Genomic DNA, 14,139 nt, shown 5'->3' on the forward strand with positions numbered 1-14,139 from the left:
AGGACCGTAGAGTTGTTAACCTGTTTGCATCCCTCAATGCTGAAATTGTGTGAACCCAGCGGTATTGTAATCTAAAAGTTTCAGTAAAAATATTTCCACCAATCAACTGATTATTAATTAATCATTATTTCATTACATTATCAATTGGATAATATCAAAATAACAAATAAGCCCAGCTACATGTACATGTAGCTTTACTCCATTTGCTAAACAATCTTTGCAAAACTTGGAAATCTGAGTCCAAAATTTGGGTTATGGACAAATGTGCTCATTACATATAACTTCATACATTTATGTGCAGAGCTTCAAAAAATCCCGAGATCATTGAAATCACATCTAGGGAACAAGCCAATCAAAAACCCATTACACTTTAAATCTTAACAAGCCATAGATATTGCAGCTTTGCAGTTGTTGCCGGGGGGGGGGGGCACTCAGTATATAATGCGATATGGGTATGTGCCGTGGAGGGGACCCCCATTTTTACACTCAAATTTACGTTCCAAGGCATAGCATTTTTATCTTATTGAGAAAAAGAACAAAGAAAGCCACTCCAAAGCATAGCATTTTCTTCTTATCGAGAAGAAAAAAATCCGCTCCAAAGCTTCGCATATTTTTCGTCACGCCGTTCTGGCCGCATTGATCCACTGCAATGAGCTGCGATTTTGGTGAAAAGCGGCCGCAGAGCGCTGTTCGACCATCGCCTCTACTGGCTCTGCACGAGCGCACCCGGCGCCCGTGCTGCGCCGCCGGGCTAGCTGCATGCATGTATGCCCGTTCCATAGGGATGCATACATGTATGCACTCACACGCAGGCGACCGTTCCAAGCACCCCCGTTTTCACAAACATTTGTAGTTCCGAGGACCCTCCTTTTTACAATAAGCCTGCTCTACATGTAGGCCCCCGTTTTTTGTCTCACCCGCGGCACATACCTACCACTTTTTTGGTCGAGTACCCCCCCCCCCCCCCGGGAGTTGTTGTCCATCAAAAGTTAATTCATTTCCACTGGTTACAAGAATGTGAAACATAATACTGTAAAAAAACAGGCCTACATGCATGTACAAATCAGTGAATTAACAATAGGTGGTTTCAGACCGCCTCGAAGTTCGCCAGTTCCAGGTATTCTCTGATCGGGAAATTTACCCCGATCAGAAAATACCAGGTATTTTGGCGGTCTGAAAGCAAACTACGCGTAATATCCCCGAAAGAAAATACCCGATAAATAGTAGGTACTTGGCGAAATTACGAGAACTTTCGCGGGGATTTTTCCAAGGTCGTGGGTATTTTGGTGGTCTGAAAGCAAATTACGGGAACTTTTAGCCCAGCATGTCGTTGGGTGCGGCGCCGTGGGTGGCTGCTGGGCTAGTGATTTTAAATCTCGCGCCTTGCTTGCTTATCAGACCATACTGCGCATGCTCGTAACTTCAGGAACTACTTCAGGAACTTATCCCGAAGGGTATGTTTCAGGGCGGTGTGAATGCAGGAATAATTAATGGGTATTTTTCAGCCTAAAAAAGTTCTCGTAATTTAACGGGGATTCTTGTGATCGAGGCGGTTTGAAACCACCTATTATGAACATGTGAGATTTCCATGTCTTTAATTTGGCGATCATGACTAAAAAAGAAATACAACGTTCAATGGTTGAAAAAGCCTAGTACATGTCGGCCTATATCAATACTTATTTACCAGGTGAAATCAATGGTAGTCTGATGAAGGGTTTGGTGTGCACAGGGAAAAAGTTACACAGACTCTGGACAATCAGATGTAAGGTTAAAGTTAATCAAGTGTGCAGATTTAGGTTGTGAAAAGTAGCCCAAATATATATATATATATATATATATATATATATATATATATATATTTATATATATATTTGCCTGATTTCGTGTAACATTTGCCCTAGCTTGATGTTTTAATTGGTTACTGAGCTTTCTTTTGGGAATTTTTTTATTATTTGGCTTTTGGCAAAAATACCTGGAATTCTTAGATTGGGGTAGATCAGGTTGAATTTTCTGATCCAGAGAATACCAAAGGCCTACTTGCCTACTTGTATTCTCAAACTTCAATTCTGTCTGAATACACCTCTTGTCAGAGATTTTATATTGGCACACCTTTTTCAGGAATCGTCTAACTAGGAACATTGTCTAATCCTGGTAAATGTTTGGCCAAAGACTGTTCTAATGGTTTTTTTTTTTTCTCATAGTGGGCCTGTCAAATATTAGATTTTTATTTGAGAAACATTGACAAGCAAACATGTGGGAGAGTGTAGGAAAGTGATGAACCCAGCTGATATGTAGTGATAGCATACCACACATAGCATGTGAAGTATATAAGGTCATCTGACCCAGTGCATCATCTACCATAGGGTCTTCACAGATGACGTTTGGAACACTACCTCTAGGCATCAATCTTCATTTTAGAATAAATGCTATGGTACATGTAGGGAGTTAAAGGAGAAGTTCAGCCTGATATCCAGTTGGTTTTAAGTTCATATTCATTAGCAGAGAATCAAATGAACATAATATGTTTGACAAAAATCCATCAAAGAAGAAAAGTTCTTTTTAATAGTTTGTGGCAACACAATCACATGCAAGCAGCTGTCCTATGATAGTTTTGGTCATTTTTTCCCCCCAATTCTTCATATCTTTTGTTCAGTGTTGACATATTATGATAGAAAGTGTAATATAAATCATAGATTTGACATTTATATATTTCTATGAAACGATTTTGAAAATATAATAACAAACAATAGAATACATTTGGCACGATTCATATTACTTTTTTCCTTCAAAGAAAATTCCACCTGAAATATACTTTAATCCCAACGGCATCCCAGTCATGTGAAAGAGTGTAATACTGTATGCTCTTTCATTTGATACCAAATTCGTCATGGTAGTATTTAGGCCTATATTTTTTGAGATACATGTATAGTTAATTTTACGATGTTTGGCAAGCGAACAAATTTCACTTAATTCCATGGGTGTATGTAAACTTTTGGCCTCAACTGTATAGGGGAGATTGGGGTTAGTTGGAACATTTTTTGCAAAAAATGGCTGTAAAATCCAAATAAAATTTATTCGAGAAAGAATCAATATACATGTATCAGCTTAAAACATAAAGGACTTCAAATTCATCCCATAAAATTTGTAACTCTATGATGGTTACGACCATCGCAAGCGTTTCAACTTACCCCATATACGGGGTATGTTGGAACATGGTACATGTATGGGGTAAGTTGGAACACTGCATGGTCAATTAATCCCCTGTTCAGACTGTCACCCGGGACATCCCCGGAAAATCGACAGTCTGGACGGTCTGGAGGATTGTCCCCCGTCTCTCAGTTCTATCCCCCAGGTTTTTCGAAGGAAGCGCGACCTTGGCTCGTAATCCGAGATCGCGCATCTGTTTTAATCATAAGTGTGCATGCGCGAAATGTGGTGTCAAGAGAACTGCTTCCGCTCAGTACTGTGCTAGTGCCCGATAAGCTGCAAGTAGTTGCATTTCCCGCGTTATCATGTGCGGGCGCGCCTTATGTAACCATGCCGATGACCTAGCCCACTCCTCCCCCCCGGTGCCAATCTCCCGGACACCGGGGGATGTATGGACGGTTGGTCGTAAAGAGATAAGATTTCACTCCCCCTTCCCCCGGGTGACAGTCTGAATGGCCTGTATGAATTATACTAAAACTACTTTAATTTACTGCAAGATTACATGTACATGGTTTAAGCCTATTTCCTTTATTTTTACTATTTCAAAATATTAAAGGTGTATATTCTGATTTGTTGTTTTCTATTATACAGCCACTCACGCAAGCCGACTGTGTAGTAAAATTCGGTGTATATTTGTGTGCATTTGATTTTACGTGCAATTAAGTGTATCAGCAATTTAATGTACTCCTCCATGGCTCCATCACATATTTTACATGACAATTTAATTGTTTATATTTTTTAATTAATGAAAAATGCAGATAAGCATACGAAATTCGCCCCCAATTTTTTTTTTTTTTGTATGTTTTTGCCTTAAGCCCTTAACTGGATTTATTTAGCTAGTAGAAGGCTAATTTTTTGTAAGAGTATCAATTTTTACATTAATAACAAATATCTACGAAAAAAATTCAAAAAATATAATTTCTTATATATTGATTTGTATTTCTTTGGTTTTTTTTTAACCTTTGTTTTTTTTCCGATGAACTATGTCGGGGACGCTTTTGCGATCATGAATAGCATAAAATAAATCCATTTGAACCAACAAAAGTAAAAATAATCATACATTTATGATTTTTGGTTGAAAAAACAATTTTCATTGACTTTGTACATGGAATCATGTTTTTGAGCAATTTTAGGTCCGACATGCACGTACAAAATGTTGCATAATTTTGAAAAAGCGCACCTGGGCATCACAAATTTGGTGTCAAATGATGCGCAAGACTTAAAAGTAAAAAGTCAGTGAGCGGTGCGGTCAAAAAAATTTGCGCGATGGCGTAGTGACAAAATTTGTTGAGGGAGGCTCAAGTTGGCTCCCCCAGTTTGATAAGGGTTAATATTGCATTAGGGGCCTACAATAGACCTTAAATTCGCACTCAGACCTAACTGACAAACAAAACGAGCATGGCTTACAAGACACTTGCAAAAGAGTGTGAAATACTATATACAGTAAATTTTTTTATTCATAATTATGTTTGGGGTAAGTTGGAACATGTTCCAAGTATCCCATCAATTTTGTCCCAACTAACCCCAGAGGCCCATTTGACATTTATAAGCTTACAGCACATACATGTATATAAAAGGACTTCACCATGGCATATTAATAACCTTATTTTGTAGCTTGGTACAAGTGTCTTAGAGGTCGTTCTCATTACGCTTTCTAAAACTAGTTTACTGGAAACCGATTCAGGAAACCACTTTGGAAGATCGCTTTGCTAGCGTTCTCACTTGATCACACGAAAGTGGTTTTCAAAATCACTTCACGTAAAGTGCTCTTGTTGCTGTGGAAACGCTCTCAGTGGGGTGACACGTTTCGCGCGAAATTCGAAAACGCAGCATAGGCATTCTACACCTGTCGTGTGGAGTAGTGCGCTCAAAATGTGCGAAGATCGCTTCCCGAAGAACGGTTGTGTCCTCACTTATGCTAAAACCAGTTTAACGAGGCAAAGCGATCTTGAAAACTACATCGCGAGGTGGTTTTCCAAACTGGTTTGGAAGATCGCTTCCAAGACCGCTTCGACCGTTCTCACTACGCGTTAAACTAGTTTCCAGTAAACTAGTTTTAGGAACGTAGTGAGAACAGCCTCTATTATACCCTCAAACTGGCCAACTTGATCTATAAACTGCTCTGAGATAATAAAACATTTCTGAAAGAGAAAAAAATTACTCAGAAGGTGAAAAAAAAAAATTCCTTTCGAACTTCACCAGGCTTGTTGCACATGTGTTGTGTGTAATATGGTGGATGACTGTTGATAATGGCAATAAATTGAGGGCAGTATTGCATAATTGCATATAAAGGCATTAAAGAAAATTACAATGTTTCAACTTACCCCGAGTTCCAACTAACCCTGATCTCCCCTATGTACAATACTATGTACTTAGACCTACAACTATTATTGGAAAAACAAAGTGATTATCAATGGTTGATACAGGAATCATTAGATAACTGTCTGGTCTAGTCTATATCCTTTAGTTTTTATACTGACTTTTTCTAATCATTTGTAGTTTGCTATCATACATGTAGGCCGACCTGACACTCAATCACCCACCCTTTATTGCAAATGCATTTTACCTCTCTACTATGGTAAAAATGCGATCAATCCATTGGCATTGAAGTGTGTTACTATTATTAACTGCAATAGCAAAGTCATTGTCATTTTTTAGTATTTCTATGACTGAATAAAAAAGTTCAATTTGATTTCTATCTTGATAAAATACTACATGTATAAAGGTACTTTGTGTAAAGTACACAGTGATCTTACCCAAAAGTGGGTTAATTGCAGACAGCATTTCTTCGATATTATTAACTAACCAATCTTTATTGGAGTATTCAAACAGGATATTGCCAAGAAACACAGAAATTAAACAATACCTATTTTATTTATGAATCAACATTTTCACTTGATTCTATTCGATAAGTTTATCATCATTATCATTATACTGCATGTATCCCCCACCCCTCATTTCTTATCCAACTTTTTAAAACTCTTTTTCTGCTCCCTACCACCCCCTCTTTCCCCCTCTCTCTCTCTCATGTATGAAACCAAAATGATTTCTTTTACATTTTAGGGGGTGGATGTGAAAAGTTGTAGAAAAATAAAATAAGAAAAAAAATTGCATTTTGTGATTGATGAATTTTAATGTGAATCAGACACTCAATAGTAGACCCTGTTATCATCAAGTATAGTGGGAACTGGAAACCAGTGTAACATTTAATGGGAACAGTTGAAGCATCATGTATAATGGAGACTGGAAACCAGTGTAACCAGTATTATAGGAACAGTCGAAGCATCAATCAAGTACATGTATAGTGGAAACTGGAACCAGTGTAAAGTGTAATGGGAACAGTCGAAGCATCAAGTATAATGGAGACTGGAAACCAGTATAACCTGTATTATAGGAACAGTCGAAGCATCAATCAAGTACATGTATAGTGGAAACTGGAACCAGTGTAAAGTGTAATGGGAACAGTCGAAGCATCAAGTATAATGGAGACTGGAAACTAGTGTAACCTGTATTATAGGAACAGTCGAAGCATCAATCAAGTACATGTATAGTGGAAACTGGAACCAGTGTAAAGTGTAATGGGAACAGTCGGAGCATCAAGTATAATGGAGACTGGAAACCAGTGTAACCTGTATTATAGGAACAGTCGAAGCATCAATCAAGTACATGTATAGTGGAAACTGGAACCAGTGTAAAGTGTAATGGGAACAGTCGAAGCATCAAGTATAATGGAGACTGGAAACTAGTGTAACCTGTATTATAGGAACAGTCGAAGCATCAATCAAGTACATGTATAGTGGAAACTGGAACCAGTGTAAAGTGTAATGGGAACAGTCGAAGCATCAAGTATAATGGAGACTGGAAACCAGTATAACCTGTATTATAGGAACAGTCGAAGCATCAAGTATAATGGACACTGGAAACTAGTGTAACCTGTATTATAGGAACAGTCGAAGCATCAATCAAGTACATGTATAGTGGAAACTGGAACCAGTGTAAAGTGTAATGGGAACAGTTGAAGCATCAAGTATAATGGAGACTGGAAACTAGTGTAACCTGTATTATAGGAAGCATCAAGTTTAAGTGGAAACTGGAAACCAGTGTAATGGGAATAGTCGAAGCAGTCTTTGAAGCAATCTTTAGTGGTCTTCCAAAACAGTTTAGAAATCCCCCATGTGAAATGGTTTTCGATACTACTTTGCCTTGTTAAAATGAATTACCGGTAAGCATAGGTGAGGACACAACCGGTCGTAGGGAAGTGATCTTCGCCTGGAAGTAGTGTTATGCGTGCATGTTCGGCACACTACTCAGTACACACATTTTTCGCCTGGAAGAAGTGTCATGCGTGCATGTTGGGCACGCTATTCAGTACACACATTATGTAGAAAACCAATGTCATGACTATGCCTATGATGCAGTTTCAAATTTTGCGCAAAAACATGTGGCCCCACTGAGAGATGGGAGATGAGACTCTAGAGAAGTGATCATCTAAACTGGTCTCCCTACACTGCTATGAGGGAAACCAGTTTAACAAAAGTAGATGAGAACAGGGTCATATTTCTCATGTTCCAATCCTGACCCTTCTCACCTAAATAAAAATCCCCCTTGACAAAACACCCCATTACAAATAGATATACAGGGGTGACTCACAATGTACCTTACACCCCAAGGCTCAAACAATTCTTATCCTTGGAAGTTGTTATAATAATGGTCTTCATGAAGCACTGCACACTTCATTGGACCTCTTTATTAGACCATGGACCTACAGTATTACAAGGTCCATGATTAGACCAGTGTAAGCTGTACATGTACTACCAGAAAGAGGCAAACTGCCTACTTCTATACTTTATCACACTGCATCCCAAATTGCTGTTGACAAAGCCCATGCAGGGAACAAGTTTATTTTCCCCCAGAACTGGATTGAATAATTTCATTATTCAGACATGCAATCGTCTGCTAATACAAGTGGATTTCCATATACATCCTCTGAGCTGTTCCAGAACATGATCAGGGAATGTAGGCTTGCTTTCTTCTTAAACCTATTGATCACATATCAGAAGGAGATCTAACAAAATAGTATTGTCTGATGTGATACAGTGAGCACCAACAATAGATTGGATCTATCTTGGTGCTAGAACCTAGATAAGCCTTAATACTTAGTGCACACTTAGGATTCTATGATTGTATTGAAGAAGCTTTGTGAGGTTTTTCTTCACAATTGTGCAACTTGTTTTGCTTAAGTCCACCACATGCACAGTGAGAATTTTGGGTTTTTTTCTTTGCCTGTATGAGGGGGTCAGAGACATGTCAGTAGCTTTCTCTTGCTTTGTCTTTCTGGAACCTATGAAAGAAACATAATTAAAAGTAGACAAGCACAAACTTAATGACACATAACTTTGCAACATTAAGTCACTTTTCAACCATATTTGGATTGTAGATGTTCTTAGGGGACCTGCATGTTATGGTGCAGTTGCAGGTCTCATGGTAAGGTCAAAGGTCATTTTGAGGTCAACGTTAAAGTTTACATTCATGTCAATGTTAAAGTTTATGTGCAAGACTCTTTAATATGACACATAACTCTGCAACCGTAAGTCTCTTTTCACCCAAACTTGAGTTGTAGGTGTACTTAGGAGACTTGCATGTAATTGTGCCGTCGGAAGTCACATGGTAAGGTCAAAGGTCATTTTGAAGTCAAAGTTAAAGTTTATGTGCAAGACTCTTTTATGACACCTGTAGGTAAACAAATGTTTCCCAAAGAATTAAATTTTAAGGCAAGGTACTTATTTCTACAAGATTATTAGTCATCTGAGTCCTAACATGCAAAGATAAAAAATGGCTCATCTTACCCTGCCTTCCCCTATAGTACATATATTAGCAAATTTATTATTGCACTTTCTTTCATATAGTGATATTCAAAATTGCCTTATTATTGAATATTCTATTCGTTTACATTCCACTTGAAATGAGGCTTTGCAGACCTCAATAAAGGAGAAAAGAATATTTAAAAGAGTACAAACTGTTTGTGTTTGCTGTCCGAAGTAAGGGTTAAGAGTGTATTGAGGGTGAATCGGCCAATTATTTGCACTGGCAGGAAGTCTCAATGTTAATTGGGGCTAAAGAATGACCCCATGCTGAATAAATTTGAAGGGCTGGCTGTGGTATGGTTTGGAGGTAATTATAAGTTTGGCAAGTAGTTAGGCTTGGTCTAATGGTCTTCATCTTCTATATTAAACTACAGTGGTTGCAACTGTAGTCTGTCAGTTCTGTTTTAGTACATCAACACACATTGACGTTTACATATCTGAAGACAGAATTGTGTCATCACTTCAACATCATAGCAAGTGATCAATGATCTTAAAATTCAGTCCCCTGCCCCATACTTTTGATGTTCATGTAAATGATATGATATGACTTGCAATCTAACATTTCAATCTGTTAAAAGTTGTGTGACTGTTACGCCTGTAGGACCTATCATTTTACACTGATTGGATTTGACAACTGATCAGATTAAGACCTTCTCTCTTTCTTGGTAATCCAAAACTGGAATGTTTAATGTACCAGTAGTTTTAATTGTATTAAGTAAATGTTCATGTTTGACGAATGAAGCGTCAGAAATCTGACACCTTTGTTTCCACATAGTAAGATCTATTAACCTTTTGATTTCTCTAAACTTTTTTTTTTTCGTTTCAGCTGTAGTCAACTATGGCCAGCAAATTCCTCCTCAGCAAATCCCTGCCAGTAGCGCATGTGAAGGAGACAGTTGTTATGCAGGTGACTTGCTTATAGGTCGTGAAGACAAACTCTATGCCTCTTCAACTTGTGGTCTGAATGGGGCAGAACCATTTTACATTGTCAGCCATCTTGAAAATCGAAATCGTGAGATCTTTTACTGTGACTCGAGGACACCATGGCAACAAGGTGTCAACGAGCTCAACCACGAAATCAAGCATGTGGTAACATCCATGGACAACTCACAGAAGAAACAAAGGTGGTGGCAGTCAGAGAATGGCTTAGAACAGGTCTACATCCAGTTTGACCTTGAAGCAGTCTTCCATTTCACCCATCTCATCATGACCTTCAAGTCATTTAGACCAAGGGCCATGATCATAGAGAGATCTTCAGATTTTGGACATACATGGAAGCCATATAGGTACTTTGCCTATGATTGTGAAGGAAGTTTTCCTGAAGTGTCTAGAGCACCCATCAGGAATATCAGCCAGGTGATCTGTGAGAGTAGATACTCGGCAGTTGAACCCTCGACTGGAGGGGAGGTAAGGACTTATATTCAGGTTTATTGATTGAATCAAGAGCATTATACCTTTCGCAGCATTACAATGATCAAAGAAGCCTCTATTGTCAGGTCAGTCCACTACAAATTGGTGGAGCCTATCCCTTGATGTAATTTCTCAAACAGAAATATCAGTTCATTGAGGGAAGGATAGACTGCATCTAAATTACACCTATAAAATCCCTGAAATATATCCTGTTTTTATCTCAATGAAACAATTTCTTCCTGTTGGGTTTCATTCATGTAAAGTATATGGTTTGGCAATTGTAATGCTCCCTGGATGGAAAAATCTCTTTCTGGTATATTTAAATCAATAAGACCACAGGCCTGAATATCTGAAATGGTATAAACATATTATCATTTGATAATGTAAGATCTGTTCTCACCAATTTACTTTTTTCTTTGACACTTGAATTAAGATAGACCAAGATAATAAACTGATCCAAATGTTTTCTTTACCATTTTTCACTATCTTGTGTGATGTGATTATATATTTTTCCTTCCAGACTGTAGCAGGTAGGAACTAATAGTGTGCACTGAATAGCTTTTTATCAGTGAACCCCCATTACTGAAAAGTTAACGTTATAGTAACTTTGCGATCCAATGGTCACAAAACCATTTATTCTTTAATAAAGCTATTGAGAATTTTTAAGAAGGTAGTCATTTGGTGGCAAATTCTATTCAACAGGACCAAGTACATATGTATGCTATGCATTCATGATATATTTTTTTTTGTATTGGAGGTGGAAAGGGGCATAATACATATACTGCTGGGTTATTCACTGAAAAATAACTAAATGTTGATGTTGAAATTCTTGGTTTACTTCAGGTGATTTTCCGTGTGCTACCACCCAATATCCCCATAGAAGATCCTTACAGCAGAGAAGTACAGGATATGATTAAGGTGACCAATCTCAGAATCAACATCACTGAGCTTCATTTTCTTGGAGATCACCTCTTTGATGATGGTGATGAAGTCTTCAACAAGTACTATTATGCCTTGTATGAGATGGTTGTAAGAGGTAGCTGTCACTGTTTCAACCATGCCTCTAGCTGTCAACCAGCAGATGGTATGGAGAGTAAACTACAGATGGTAAGAATTTGTTTTATATAGGCTTCACTTGTATTGATTTTGCAAAATTTAAAGCCTGTCCAAAGCTTTGGTAAATGTTTGATAATCTGACTAGTATTGAAATATTTTGATAATTACCAATAAGTATAGTGACCGAAATATCAGTTTTCATTAACTATTTCTCAATGAAAACTGTTTTCTTTTTCAGATTTAGTTTGTGTTTGTCACTGTAGGTTTTTTTTTTGTAAATAAAGGACAATGAATCAAATTGTCACAAATTTTGTGATTACATATAAAAAAGCTACATGTATGAAGGTTGTATCCTAAATTTTCTACCACTTTCATGCTTGAGAAATGTTTTTTTTTACCAAAAATGAATAAATGGCCTTTTTTCTTATGCATATATTTATTTTTGGCGGGAATGCAACAAATATTTGTAAACTTTACCATAATATATCTTATTTTAGATTAAAACTTTCACATAAATACGCTTTTCCATGAATCAAATTTTAGATTTTTAAAACATAATGCATTCATTAAAGTTTAGTATTTTATGAGCAAAGAATAGGTGAGGATCTAGATTGTAATATATATTTCTACGAAAAATGCCCAAAACATGTATAAATGACTGCAACATGTACAAAAATATGTGTGTTATAGTTATGGTCAAGTCAGGGAGGTAGCCAGGTAAAAAAAAAATCCTCTTTTGTTTTCAAGTCCAAGATGGTTTCAAATGTTTTTTCCTGCTCTTCTAAAATTGGTCAACACAGTCAAACTTATAGGCCTATATACTTAAGAGCATAACAAGATTATTTTTTTTATATTATAAGTACAGGGGTTTCTTTTCACCCAAGTTTTTTTTCAATGAAAGATCAAATATCTTGGTATGTGCCTGATAAATTTAAACATATTTCTATTAAGGAATGTGAACTAGATTGATTTTTTTTTAAGTATCAAGTATTCTTTTAGATTGATTTTTTTTTATGATGTGAAGTCTGCACTGCTTGCAGGAAAAGGTATTGTTTATCCCGAAACAGACTTAGACATAACAGTCATAAACAAAATCAATTTCCTCCCACAGTCTGTTTTTTTAATACTATTTGGTTTGTCAGTCTGAGAGTTTTCCCATCATTGATATTAACTGAACCTAACATTCAGTTTTGTTTTTACCTTGTTCATGTCACCTCATTCTTTGTTGCCATCACTATGTTTTGACTGTGAAGGAAGTAAGTTTTCTTTCATTTACCTATGAATTGTAGAAATTCCAGGGTGTGTTGATTAACACTTTCCATACTATTTTAGTAGTGAAAAAATAATATATATGCTTATGATATTGTTTTTGAAATGTATTTCTCAAACAATAATAGTGCTGGTGATTATTCTATAGATATCATTTAAGCATGCATTATTCTATCTGGTACAATGGTGAGGGAAACTAATCATTATACGTAGTTGTTATAAAATTACATTATTTACAATGCTGAGGAGTCCCTTAAAGATACACAGATTTCCATTGTTTTCTTAATGAAGAAAGTGAAACTATTTGTGATATCTATAAGTGTTGGTCACCTAGTAATTGTACTATTCTAATATCTCACTGTGATACTCTGGTGGCAGATGGGAAACCAGGTCACTCAATCAAAATAATAATATAGTATGATCACTCCAGATGGACCATGGAGTTTCTAGTTTGGGTCTCTCCTTATTTGCTCATTCCACTATTTTTTATCTCAAATACCTGTATTTATTCAGTGCTTAAAGTTTCCTATCCCCCAACCCCTGTCCCTCCCCCTAAACACAACCATGCTCTGTAGGGCCGTCTGCACCATCCAGAGTTTTCAAATTAGCGCGCTATTTCTGATTCGGCAAATTATCCCGATCTGAACAATCTCTAGATTATTTGCAATGGAGACGCAATCATCGCGCTAGTTCGTAGGATTAATCTCGAGATTGCAATCCCAAGTCAACTTGGGATTATTTGCAAAATAGCGCGCTATTTTACAAATTATCGCGCTAATTCGTAGGTGCAGACGCACTCGGGATTATTTATTCACGGTGTCAGACCATCATGCATCGATTCCTCGCTCGAGCAGGAATTGCTCTTCATGCGATGGTGGAGACGGGGTTTCTTGAATCTCGAGATTAATCGCGAAGAGGGCCGATCGGGCTAAAATCTCGAGATTGAGCAAACTCGGGATGGTGCAGCACCGCCTTGTGGGTGTTTTTTACCGTCATACATATGGTTCCATGGCATTTGCTCCAGTGACAATTGCTCCAATAGAAAACCTGCACGTTATTTAAAAGGCCAAGTCCACCCCAGAAAAATGCTGATTTGATTAAGCAGAGAAAAATTAAACTAACATTTCTTTTATTTTTTATTGTTTGAATTATACAATATTTCATTTTTTACAGATGTAACAATAAGGACCAACTTGACTGATCCATATAGTATTAAAAAATGCTAATTCCACACGTTCAGGGAGGAATTCATCGTTTCTTTTGACAATGAGTAGAAAATTAAAATATAATAAAATACTAAAGAAATGGTGAATGGGTGACGTCATCAGTCTCC

The 14,139-nt window shown here is 37.2% G+C and overlaps 1 protein-coding gene across 1 annotated transcript in view; it reads left to right on the forward strand.

Annotated features, from left to right (window-relative positions):
• The first annotated feature begins 8,150 nt into the window (after nt 1-8,150).
• LOC129255367 (laminin subunit beta-1-like) overlaps nt 8,151-14,139 on the forward strand; it is a 42,953-nt gene continuing 36,964 nt past the window's right edge. Inside the window, exons 1-3 of the mRNA XM_064096069.1 lie at nt 8,151-8,223; nt 9,847-10,478; nt 11,325-11,588. Coding sequence (XP_063952139.1) covers nt 8,151-8,223; nt 9,847-10,478; nt 11,325-11,588 — 969 coding nt within the window. The remainder of the gene's footprint in view (nt 8,224-9,846; nt 10,479-11,324; nt 11,589-14,139) is intronic.

Source organism: Lytechinus pictus, chromosome 3 (genome assembly GCF_037042905.1).
Source record: "Lytechinus pictus isolate F3 Inbred chromosome 3, Lp3.0, whole genome shotgun sequence".
Taxonomy (NCBI): Eukaryota; Metazoa; Echinodermata; class Echinoidea; order Temnopleuroida; family Toxopneustidae; genus Lytechinus; species Lytechinus pictus.